General features: G+C 29.6%; 3 protein-coding genes across 3 annotated transcripts; all 3 read right to left on the bottom strand.

The window, feature by feature from the left end:
• Positions 1–929: 929 nt before the first annotated feature.
• OCT59_000125 (uncharacterized protein) lies at positions 930–3,545 on the bottom strand (the record flags this gene model as incomplete). Its single annotated transcript, XM_025325955.2, has 6 exons — positions 930–1,305; positions 1,386–1,912; positions 1,987–2,393; positions 2,477–2,731; positions 2,809–2,949; positions 3,116–3,545. The coding sequence occupies 6 exons, from the start codon at positions 3,543–3,545 to the stop codon at positions 930–932; spliced, it is 2,136 nt and encodes a 711-aa protein (XP_025178709.2).
• Positions 3,546–6,926: 3,381 nt separating this feature from the next.
• On the bottom strand, positions 6,927–9,903 carry OCT59_000124 (uncharacterized protein; the record flags this gene model as incomplete). Its single annotated transcript, XM_066138612.1, has 7 exons — positions 6,927–7,398; positions 7,479–8,005; positions 8,087–8,493; positions 8,578–8,832; positions 8,908–9,048; positions 9,343–9,381; positions 9,474–9,903. 7 exons carry the CDS (start codon positions 9,901–9,903, stop codon positions 7,026–7,028), a joined length of 2,172 nt encoding a protein of 723 aa, XP_065988091.1. The 3' UTR covers positions 6,927–7,025.
• A 2,662-nt stretch (positions 9,904–12,565) lies between these two features.
• OCT59_000123 (uncharacterized protein) lies at positions 12,566–12,904 on the bottom strand (the record flags this gene model as incomplete). The annotated part of the gene is made up of 2 exons (XM_066138611.1): positions 12,566–12,795; positions 12,856–12,904. 2 exons carry the CDS (start codon positions 12,902–12,904, stop codon positions 12,566–12,568), a joined length of 279 nt encoding a protein of 92 aa, XP_065988090.1.
• Positions 12,905–13,003: the final 99 nt, after the last annotated feature.

Below are 13,003 nucleotides of genomic sequence, written 5' to 3'. Positions count from 1 at the left end.
AATAATTTTGATTTTTTGTTATAAATTTTCATTTTTTTTTTTTTTTTTTTTGTTTTTCACAATCTTAGATGTCCAAAATTAACCTATCGATTATTTATTCTTAATTTTTTTTTAAGCGCGTTTCTAAAACTCCACATTTTTTTACAATTTGATCTTTGATGACATCTTTGGTTAGAGAGATCCGATTTCAGTCTTGCTCGCACAGATTTTCTCGGTGCTGTTCAGGATGAAATATCAATATGTGGATATTTTTATGATAATTAATGGTAATAGTGTAATACACGAGCCGAAAGTTAAACACCCGAAACGTTCTCTAACCCGAAAAATGTCATATACATGATCATATTCCGAATTAATATTATTTCACCACTCTCTCGTTTCTTGGGATCGGTAGTAATATTGTAAATTAATAATATTATTATAATCTTGGCAATTATTATCATGAAATTCACGATTAAAGGTTTGGTTTTATGTATTGTTAGTTTGCTGGTTGAATTTTCTAATTGTTTTTTTCTGATTATTGCAGGATAGATATATTGGTGTCCTTAGTGTTGTCAATGGTCAATGGAGCAAAAAAAAAAGAAGTGTCATCACGAACAAACTCAAAGATATCAACCCTTGATGTGATAACATTTGATTTGTAATAGGAAATTATTACCTTTAAAATCATTATATATTATTTGTGCTGCATCTAATTAAGTTCTGTAATCTCGCTTTTACATTTTGTATATAACAATTTTGAGATTTATTGATTAACGAAAAATATCCCCACGAATTAAAATTTGGTTTAATTTTTTGAAAGCATGTTACAACTTTGTTTAATCTTTATTATATAATGCATTTGATTTTTCTAAAGGATTTAAAAAGTTTTTAAATTAAATTAAATATTTTGCTGAAGTTCTAACTAACGCTTATGAAGCTAAACTATTCTATTTATTTATTCTATTTGATAAACCGTTAATAAAAGTTTCAAGTTTCCTAATATCTGATTCAGCATTCTTTCGTAAATCGATGCTCTGTATGTTTCTAGCATCCATCCGCATATTCTCAATATTTGCATGAAGTTCATTAACAAAGTTGAATCGAGAACAAATTTTACTAAGGTCGGTGCAAAGTTGAAAAATTCTATCGTAATTAGCATTTGCTTGATCTTGGAGATTAGCGAATGTTTCTTGGAATTGGTGTGCATAATTACTAATCTTTTTATGAGTTTTATCGGCCATGTCATATTGCGCTTTTATATCTTCAAGAACTTTTTCAATTGTCTTAGTTTCGGTTACCATTTCAGTGTTATCATGATAGTGACTTTATAAAAAAATAAGAAATTAGTATTAATATCAATGTTGATAAAATATGAAAACAAATTTAAAAATTATTATTAGTACCTTGAAGGTTCACACCCACATATTCTACATTTACCATCTTGTCCCATACAAGAACAACGAATAAAATGACTTGATCCACTTTCAAAATTAACCTCAAGTTGACAATTTTCATGACAAATCGTTCCATCTCTCATATGAGTGGTACAAAGTGTGTCTTTAGTATCTTTTTGAATTGGTTTCTTAATTGTTATTTCTTCAGTTGTTGTATAGTTAGCGAATGAATTTTTTTGATCTCCGGTTTTCCGCAAAGCTTTATAGGCGGCTTCAAGTTTGTCTTGTACTTGTTGAATATTTGTGGTGGTTTGAGAAATTGTAACGATTTCCGATTTAATTTTATTACGAAGTTCCCTCATTGTTGTAAATGCTTCAGTTGAGGTAGCATTCATTTCTGTGATGATTTTTAAGAGATTACTGAATGTTTTGAAAGATTTATCCCATTGATGTTTAACGGTAGAATATTCATCTTCATCATTTAGCCAAATTTGAGGGTCGGCGCAGAAAATTTGGTTGTCCATATAAAAAATTTTCTAGAAATCGAGAATATTATTTGATTAAATGTAGTATAATTTTTTTTTTATTAGAAAAGAAATGATATACTAACCTTTGGCTTCGCGATTTCTTTTGCAAAAACATCCTCAGAGAAACTAGCACTAGATTTTGTACACTTTGTTAAAATAAGTAGGAGATTATTTGAGACAATTTCATCAGGAAGATTGTTCGCCAGACGAGTTAAAGTATTTTTTATTGTTGGAGTTACTCTAGCTTCGGTACCACTAGCAATAATAATGATGGCAGTTAATGATCCGGCATCAATTGCTGTATTAATAATCTCTTGAATATTCTTGTCATCTTGCTCTATTCCATTCGTATCACTCATTCCTGGAGTGTCGATGAAGACAAAATTACAAGATGGATTTTCTGGATGTTTAAATTCGTAATTGCAACATTTTGTTGTCTGACTCCTAGTTACATCTCCAACTTTCGCTTCAGTATCATTTCTTCCAAAAGCTGAAATAAGATTTGATAAAGAAAATTAATACCTTCAATAAACTGAATTTTAAAATAATTTTATAACGACTTTAAAACAGTACCATTTTCAGTAACTTCAAAATATTTAGTTGGAATAACGACTTTTGGATTTTCTAAAGTACCATCCAGAAAATAATTTGCCATCATATTAATGATCGTTGACTTTCCGGTTCCAGTTCCGCCCAATAAAAGAATTTTACAAGTACATGGCGATTGACCGGATAGGTTAAATCCAGTTCGATTATTAATTCCACTATTCTGTTTATTTTGATTGTATAACGAAAGTCCGAATATATTGGTTTCATCATAATTTAAACCTTTTAGAAAATTAACTTTGCGTCAATAATTTTTCTATTATTAATATAAAAAAAGTTTCGCCGGAAAAAAAAAATACCTTGTCTAAATTCAGATCGTAAGGAGTTATTATGTGATGATTGTCTGGATCTCGTATTAGTAATATATTCACGAGAATTTTTCTTATCGGGTTGGTCATTTTTGGAAATGTCAGATGTTTCACGATTAGAAAAAAGATTATCTTTGAGAAATGAGTAAGATATTAAAATCAGTATCAATATATTTCGTCTTTTGATAAGAAAAAAAGAAACTTGTCGAAATAAATAAATTTGGTAAAGTCATAGAGGCATGACTAAACTTCTTATTAACTAAACTTTTAAATCTGTTTAAAGTAAATAAATAATTACCTGAAAATAAGCTTCTACCATTATATTCGTTAGCTAAGCTTTGCGTCTCTTGATTCAACGCGCGTGTGGTAGTTGTGAGTTGTACAATAGTAGGTTGTCCAATGATAATATGAATATGTTTTCTCACGGGAGAATTACCGAAGACATCTTTAATTTCATCAGATGCATCATTTATCTTAGTACCACCCAAATCGCCCTCAATAGTTGACTCGGTGAAATCAAGTTGTTTGAACTTCGCCTTGTCGCTGATGGGAATTTTTACTTTCCATAGAATTAGGTTATTAGCATCAATGTTGGAAAAGGTGGTCTTATTTTTATTCCAAACGATATCCTTAAGATCAGAAATGTCATTGTTCTTGTCGATAGTAATCTTAAAATACTTATCAAGGCTTGTTCCTTGAATAAGACAAGAGAGGGTAATATTAGACATGATTCCGTATTTATCTAACTTTCAGAATAAAAGAAAATAATAATAATAATAATTTTTATATTATTCTAGGAAAAAAAAAAATTTATAAACCTCGAAATTATGAGGAAGCATGTTGAGAAAATTTTCAAAGTATTTATGTAATTAATATTTCATTATTTCCGCTTTACGGATTTTACGGAGAATTGATTTTGTTGATCAATACAGAAAAACAAAAAAAGTTGGATTAGGAAAGTTATTTTATTTTATTATAATTAACGCCTAAACATCCAATAAAGTTAAATTCGAACAAAGTCATAATGATTTTCGGATATAGAAGAAAGAGCAAAGTAGGGTTATTCGGACAATTATTCCACTATTTATTATGTTTTACAACTTACTATTTTTGTTTAATGATTATCGTAAGGGTTAAACCATAAAAATTCTAATCGGAATTTGAAATTTTTTTTTTTCATACAAAAGAAATTCGATGATGATCAACTTGTTTTTTTTTGTATTAGATGTGAGGCCTTAAATATACAAAAATAGGATAAATATGAATGTAACTTTTGATGAGAAAATCGTTCTTTTATGTGATTGTGTTTCATAGTATTGTTAAAAATTTTTTTCCAATAATGAAGTTATAATCAATAATGGTTTATTTTAACAATGATATCATTGGTAGAAATAACCATTCTTTATTTTCTATTGATAAGTTTGAAAATTGGAAGTATCGACAGTAGATTTCAAAATTGGTTATGAACATTATTATTAAATACTTATTAAAAACTTTGCTTTTGTGGAGAGGTGATAATATGATAATATATAAATACGATTCGAGTTAGCGAAAATTTGATTGTTTTTTACGTTAATTCTCAAAAATATTTCTCTGTTTACATTTATTCAATGAATAGGTAAACATGTCATTATATTACTGTATTAGGTGTATAATAAATTGCATTCGCCATATATATATACAACACGATTAATATTTTATTTTTCCTGGTCCTGAAAATTCAATTATATTTAGAATAATTATCATATGTCACTTGGATGTCTCGAACGATGTTAGATGATGTGATGATCGAAACCATCGTCAAATAAAAATTCTCATCCCATCGTGCCCTATAAGAAATATGTATACGGAAAGGATATGTAGATAACTTCACGAGACCATTTAAATCAAAAACTATGAAACCATCCGAATAATGCTGTCCGTGTTTTTTGGCAATCTCATTTCTAGCGATCATTTCAAATATGTCTATTTTGTCATTAATATCTTTCGACTTCCCTTTATCTCTTTCGAATTATTCTCTACTTTGTCTTTGACCTCTTTTAACTCCCCTTTGACTTCTTTCAATTCCTTTGAATTATTCGCTACTTCACTTTTAATTTCCTGAACGGTCTGCTCAAGAGAACTTATTTTTTGGAAGATTATACTATTATAGCTAGACTACGATCTGTCATTATTGCTATAATCCAAACAATTTATCGCAATAATTAATAAGAATCTAATTCATAACATTGTAAGGTTCTTACCAGAATTACTATTTTCTTGCTGTGGATTTTCGTCTGAGCGTTCCAGCCCATCTATAGTATCCAGTTCAACTACTATTTCTGTTTGTTTGATAATCTGTTTTTGGTTTATTATTCTATCGTGAAAGGAAACAAACGTTGAAAAATTTTTTAAGTTTCATGATGGCACATAATAAAGTAACTTACCTATCTTTGAAGTATTTATACAAACTCGATGGTGATTTACAGATTATGATATGGATTGGTAACAATTCTATAAACCGATAGAGTAACGTGTTTTGGCTCATAAATTGTAGGCTTTGCCTGGGCTTTGCCAAAACCCAACTTGTACGAGATTTCTCCTTGAACATTGAAACAAAATTATACCTCGCTGACAGCATAAACATAAATCTTCCTTTATCAGAATCCAGATCTTCCCAGAAACATACCGACTTAAGATGGGTTAAACAGTATTGAGCGGTAAGACTCTCAGGGATCTGACTAATGTCATCGTAAAAAATGGATGTCCAAGCAATAGTTCTTTAAATAGAGCATTGTGTATCCGTATCCAGAATATATTAGCATACAAATGATCTAACCATAATTATTTCTATAACTCACTAAATATGGTTGAATCAGCATTTCTGAATTCCAATTTTTCTAAAACATACCCCTAAGTGTTTTAGTTGAAGATACTCGAAGATTGACTCTGTCCGGAATATTATTACTCTAATAAGAAACTTCTAAATAAATACGAAAAACTTTTCGATACATGTATGCTTGTTTTCGTAAGTTACTGTTCGAAATAAGGCCGTCAACAAAAATATTATATGTCCGAAATATCTAATCGTCCACTAGGGTAATTGGAGTTTGACTTACGAGGACTTGCTTCAATTTTACGACGATAAAAAAATGGTAATTTGCCCATATGAAAATCTGTTAAAAGATGTTTGTTCGCTTAATAACGTTAATATTTTTTACCTTACAACCCTATAAAGACGAAATGTGTTAAATTTATTTTAAATTCGTGCTCATGTGTAATAATGTCTAAAAAAGCACCATTTTGTTTAATTTTTGTTTTTTTGTAATAAGACATAAATCGGATAAAATGGGGCTTTTTTAGATATTTATTACACGCGAGCACAAATATAAAACAAATTCAACACATTTCGTTTTTATAGGGCAACAACATTTACAACTAGAATCGTCTCTTAAACAAAGAAGGTATGAATGGAGCCCGCTCGATTAAGTTAATTGGAAATCGGCTAAAAGCATCTCAGGTTGTTCCAGATGTTGAAATTTTCTTATAAATGTCGTTTTTATTCTTCTTTATCTTTCATACAGTGACTGTCAGTATATCGCCGAAGTGAAAATATGATCATTTGCGGTATTTTGTTAATAGCTGCGGAAATTATAAGGCAACCGTGACCTTGGGTCACAGTCTCGTTATTGGGAATTTTTTTAGAATATTTTCGTGGGCAAAAAACAATATTGTATCCCATTCATTTATGAAATTCACGAGTAAAGACTTGTCTTTATATATTTCTAATTTGCCCGATTGAATTTTCTAATTTTTTTTATGATGATTACAGGATGCATAATATATCAATTGTTGTCATTAGTGTTATCAATAAAGTAAAAAAAAAAACTGCCATTACGAACAAACAAATCCAACCCTTGATGTGATAACATTTGATTTGTAATAGGAAATTATTATCTTGGCTGCATCACGCTACATTCTAATTAAGTTCCGTGATCTCGCTCTACAATTTGTATAACGATTTTGAGATTTACTGACTGATTCACATGAGTTGAAACGAATTAAAATTGGATATAATCTTTTTGAAAGTACGTTAAAAAATAAATGGACAACTTTATTTAACTAATCTTCATTGTATAAAGCATTTGATTTTTCTAAAAGATTTTATTTAATAATTAAAAAAAAACTTTTAAACTATTTAATCGAAATTTTAACTAACGCATATAAATCTAAACTATTCTATTTGATAAACCGTTAATAAAAGTTTCAAGATTCCTAATATCTGATTCAGCCTTCGTTCGTATATCAATGCTCTGTATGTTTCTTGCATCCATCCGCATATTCTCAATATTCGCATGAAGTTCATCAACAAAGTTGAATCGAGAACAAATCTTACTAAGATCGGTGCAAAGTTGGAGAATTTTATCATAATTAGCATTTGCTTGATCTTGGAGATTAGCGAATGATTCTTGGAATCGGGTTGCATGATTACTAATCACTTTATGATTTTGATCGGCCAAGTCATATTTCGCTTTTATATCTTCAAGAACTTTTTCAATTGTCTTAGTTTCGGTTACCATTTCAGTGTTATCATGATAGTGACTTTATAAGCAAATGAGAAATTAGTATTAATATCAATGTTGATAAAATATGAAAACAAATTTAAAAATTATTATTAGTACCTTGAAGGGCCACATCCACATACTTTACATTTACCATCTTGTCCCATACAAGAACAACTAATAAAATTATTTGATCCACTTTCAAAATTAAATTCAAGTTGACAATTTTCATGACAAATTATTCCATCTCTCATATGAGTGGTACAAAGTGTGTCTTTAGTATCTTTTTGAATTGGTTTCTTAATTGTTATTTCTTCAGTTGTTGTATAGTTAGCGAATGAATTTTTTTGATCGCCAGTTTTCTGCAAAGCTTTATAGGCGGCTTCAAGTTTGTCTTGTACTTGTTGAATATTTGTGGTGATTTGAGAAATTGTAACGATTTCCGATTTAATTTTATTACGAAGTTCTCTCATTTTTGTAAAGGCTTTAGTTGAAGTATCATTCATTTCTGGGATTATTTTTAAGAGATTACTGAATGTTTTAAAAGATTTATCCCATTGGTGTTTAACGGTAGAATATTCATCATCATCATTTAGCCAAATTTGAGGATCGGCGCAGAAAATTTGGTTGTCCATATAAAAAATTTTCTAGAAATAGAGAATAAGATTCGATTAAATGTAACATAATTTTTTTAATTGTTTATTAGAGAAAAGAAATGATATACTAACCTTTGGTTTTACGATTTCTTTTGCAAAAGCATCCTCAGAGAAACTAGCACTAGATTTTGTACACTTCGTTAAAATAAGTAAGAGATTATTTGAGATAATTTCATCAGGAAGATTGTTCGCTAGGCGAGTTAAAGTATTTTTTATTGTTGGAGTTACTCTAGCTTCGGTACCACTAGCAATAATAATGATGGCAGTTAATGATCCGGCATCAATTGCTGTATTAATAATCTCTTGAATATTCTTGTCATCTTGCTCTATACCATTCGTATCGCTCATTCCTGGAGTATCGATGAAGACAAAATTACAAGATGGATTTTCTGGGTGTTTAAATTCGTAGTTGCAGCATTTTGTAGTTTGGCTTCTGGTTACATCTCCAACTTTCGCTTCAGTATCATTTCTTCCAAAAGCTAAAATAAGATTATGATAAAGAAAATTAATACCATCAATAAACTGAATTTTAAAATAATTTTATAACGATTTTAAAATAGTACCATTTTCAGTAACTTTAAAGTATTTAGTTGGAATAACAACTTTTGGATTTTCTAAAGTACCACCCAGAAAATAATTTGCCATCATATTAATGATCGTTGACTTTCCGGTTCCAGTTCCACCCAATAAAAGAATTTTGCAAGTACATGACGATTGACCGGATAGATTAAATCCAGCTCGATTATTAATTTCATTATTCTGTCTATTTTGATCAAATAACGAAAGTCCGAATGGATTTGTTTCATCATAATTTAAACCTTTTTAGAAAATTGACTTTGCGTTAATAATTTTTAATTATTAATATAAAAAAAAAAGTTTCATCAAAAAAATACCTAGTCTAAAATCAGATTGTGATGAGTTGTTAAGTGATGATTGTCTGGATCTCGTATTAGTAATATATTCACAAGAATTTTTCTTATCGGGTTGGTCATTTTTGGAAATGTCAGATGTTTCACGGTTAAAAAAAAGATTGTCTTTGAGAAATGAGTGAGATGGTATATTTAAATCAGTATAAATATATTTCGATTTTAAGAAAAATAAAAACTTGTTGAAATAAACAAGCCAAATTGAAATCGTATTGTTCGGTATAAGAAGGAGGATGGTCATTAGAAATTTCTCAGAATAATATAGCAACACTATAAATATCACTTTTTTTCATTTAATGAAAATATTTGTGAGCTTGGTAAAGTCGTAGGGGCATAACTAAGCTTCTTATTAACTAAACTTTTAATCTGTTTAAATAGTAATCTTTAAAGATAAATAATTACCTGAAAATAAGCTTCTACCGTTACGTTCGTTCGATTCTTCTTTAAAATATAATAGGTTGTCATTATATTGATGATAAAAAATTGTCACTATCGTAAATTTGTGATTACAGCAGGAATTTTTCTTCACATACCTTTCGAATACATTGCTCCCGTCTGTTGAGCTAAACTTTGCGTCTCTTGATTCAATGCGTGTGTGGTAGTTGTAGAGTTTTCAGTGATAGATTGTCCAATGATAATATGAATATGTTTTCCTATGGGAGAATCGCAAAAGACATCTTTAACTTCATCCGTTGCATCATCTATCTTAGTACCACTTAAATCACCCTCGATAGTTGACTCGTTGAAGTTAAGTTGTTTGAACTTCTCCTTATCGCTGATGGGGATTCTTACTTTCCATAGAATTAGGCTGTTAGCATCAATACTGGAAAAGGTGTTCTTGTTTTTATTCCAAATGGTTTCCTTAAGGTCAGAAATGTCACTATTCTTATCGATAGTAATCTTGAAATACTTATCAAGGCTTGTCCCTTGAATAAGACAGGAAAGGGTAATATTCTTAGACATGATTTCGTATTTGATATCTAACTTTCAGAATAAAAAAAAATAATAAATAATTTTTATATTTTAGGAAAAAAAAAATTTATAAACCTCGAAATTGTGAAGAACCATATTGAGAAAATTTTTTATGTATATATGTAATTTAATAATTCATTATTTTCGGAGAATGGAACAAAAAAAATCGGATTAAAAAAGTATCGTTATAATTAACGCCAAAATCATCTAATAAAGTTGAATTCTAACAAAGTCATAATGATTTTCGGATATAGAAGAAAGAAATAAATCAGGATTATTCGGAGGAATTATTCCATTATTTATTATGTTTTAACAACACTATTTTTGTTTTAGAAAAGATCATAAATATGGTTAACCATAAAAATCTAATCGGAATATGAAATATTTCTTTTTGGGTCACACAAAAGAAAATCCATGATGATTAAAATAGTACAAAGCAAGCGAATCTTATTAATTAAATATTATGCTAAAAATAGATAAATATGAATGTAACTTTGATGAATTATATAATCATTTCTTTGATATCATTTTGTTTTTTCTTTCAATAATAAGATTATTAGGAAAAAAGAAAATCTGCTTAGCAAATTTTTTATCTCAAATAATGTATTATTTTATAACATATTCATAATAATAATAATTTTTGCTAATACAATTTTACATTTATAATTATATATATAAACTTATTTTAGTAAAATAAAAAAGATATTGGAACTAGTAAATAATTGATATATTTGAACAATATATCAGAGGCGCCGGATAATAGATTCCCAATATACCCCGATACAGATTTAAAAAAGGTATTACAGAATTTTTCATTGACATCATTGACATCAAAGAGACTCGTACTCTGAAAAGCAAATATTAATGACTATTTATTTTTCGTTGATAAGTTCAACTTTTCAAATATTATCGTTCAGCCCAATAGGATCATGCAGATTTTTATAGACCGATATTTTTATTAGGCATAACAATAGTGCATGATTGATGTAATAAAGTGGAGTAAAAAAGACATCATGGTGTAAATGAATATTTTGTAGGAAAAGTTTAAATAAAGCTTATAAAGTGAATTTATGATGTTATTAATTAATACATGATCAAAAACGTCAGAACGAGATAACACATTTATTGGGTGTGGGCATCGGTTACAGGGACCTTCATTGATTGGTGAAAATGGCCCATTTTCATCCAATCATTCGGTCCTGAGACTAGCAACAATTTGTTAATATGTAAAATATGTTAAATATGCATATTAAAATAATTCCCATATCATAGGTCCACGTTAGTGTCTAAAGATCCAAGCACCTGGCGACTTTGGCTTCGAGTTACAACATTTGGACCTTTCGGGAGCAAATACCCCTTATACTTAAATTCGCTGTCATCTTTTTTCTCAGGAATAGATTCATCATCTTTATCGTCTTCATTGGTATCAGCAGTCATCATAGGTTTTTTAAGAAAAGGTGCATAATGATCATTAGATGCGAGATCAATCATGTATGCAACAGATTTAAGCAACGTGGGACTTGTTGATGTATGGTCTTCCCCCTCTACTTTCACTGCTTCCCTTTTAAGAAACCAAGTTTGATCGTATGTTGACAGAACGCTATACCTATTTTTGTATGAAGAAAATCAATTAGTCTATCAAAATCTATCAAAGTTGGACATAACAAAAGAAGGAATGTATTTAGTACTTTAAACTATTAGCACATATATAGCTGTAAACTTGATTTATGGAACCAAATATTGAAGAATCATTATTAGAACGAACATATGGTCCTTCTTTAGTCTCTTTTTCCTGTACATATAATGCGATAATATCTTCATGGGGAAGTACTTTTAAAACCCACTTAGTTTTGCATTCCCAAATCATGAGTAGTACCATGTTGCTATTAACTATTATAAAATCTGGTTGACCGACAATGCTTTCCAAAGCACGACTATCCAAGAAAAGGATTGATCGATCAAGTGGAGTTAAAGTCTCATATATGTTTATATCTGATGCTGTACATATATCTTTTTCACACGTGACTGTACGACGCTGGCTAAATGTTGGTTTTTGGTATTCCTTATCTACCTTCGGTTGCCATGCTAGCACTTCTTGTTCAAATTCTATCCAATTTACAATTTCATCGGGAATCCGTAGTTCTGTGGATTTAGTGCATGAATTTGACTTATTACGCAAATTAAGATAAGTCAGATTTGGTAAAGTATTATTAACAACTGATGGCAAAGAAATTACTTCAAAAGGCTTCTTTTTTGTTTGTGGTTGACTGTTTTCCTTTGCTTCAATCGCAGTTTATTTTCGTTTCTATATTTATATATAATGAATTTATATATAATGAATCATATAAACATTGCCAAGAGGTTCTAATAATTTTTATTACTCACTCTTCCAAATTCCTCAATTACTCTCTGCCAGTATGTATACAAACCCTTGCCTTTACGTTCTGATTTCACCTGAAATAACACATTTACTGTTAATAGTGCGTCTTTATTTAGTAACAAGGGAAGGTACATAACCAGTTCCTCCTCCAGAATTAGTAGACCCTTATTAACAACAAAATAGGACACCTGAACTAAGAAGCAATATCCGAATCCAGTAATTCCCCTGGTTAGCAGGTACCCAACAGTGGAGTACCCCCAACCAGGGGTTACCCTATTTTGCAAAATAAATAATACGCACCTTTTCTAATAAAGAGATAAAAATTTCTTCATTATCTAATTGCAACTTTGCTACAACTAAGAATTGATTAGCCCAAAAATCATCAATATTTCGCCAGTCATGATCCGAAAATGGTGTTGAGGCAACAACTTCGTCATGACAAACCTTTAAAAAACCTCGATATGAGTGCTTTGAGTACCTCTCTAAATAAGAGAAAATAATAGCTAAAAAAAAAAGATTATATCATTAGTAAATTTATGTATCATGTTAAATGCAGAATTTACAGAATTTACTACCAGAAGGATGATTTTTGGAAGCGCTAGAAGTGTTCATGGTGAACCTTGCTCTTGTTAATGGTAAATTGTTGAAATTTGTTGAAGTTAATGGTGAACCTTGTTAAACTGTTGTTAACAAGAACATGAGGGTTTTATA

Source organism: Rhizophagus irregularis, chromosome 1 (assembly GCF_026210795.1).
Source record: "Rhizophagus irregularis chromosome 1, complete sequence".
Lineage (NCBI taxonomy): Eukaryota > Fungi > Glomeromycota > Glomeromycetes > Glomerales > Glomeraceae > Rhizophagus > Rhizophagus irregularis.
The sequence above is the reverse complement of the archived record's forward strand: the minus strand, read 5'-3'. Positions and strand labels throughout refer to the sequence as shown.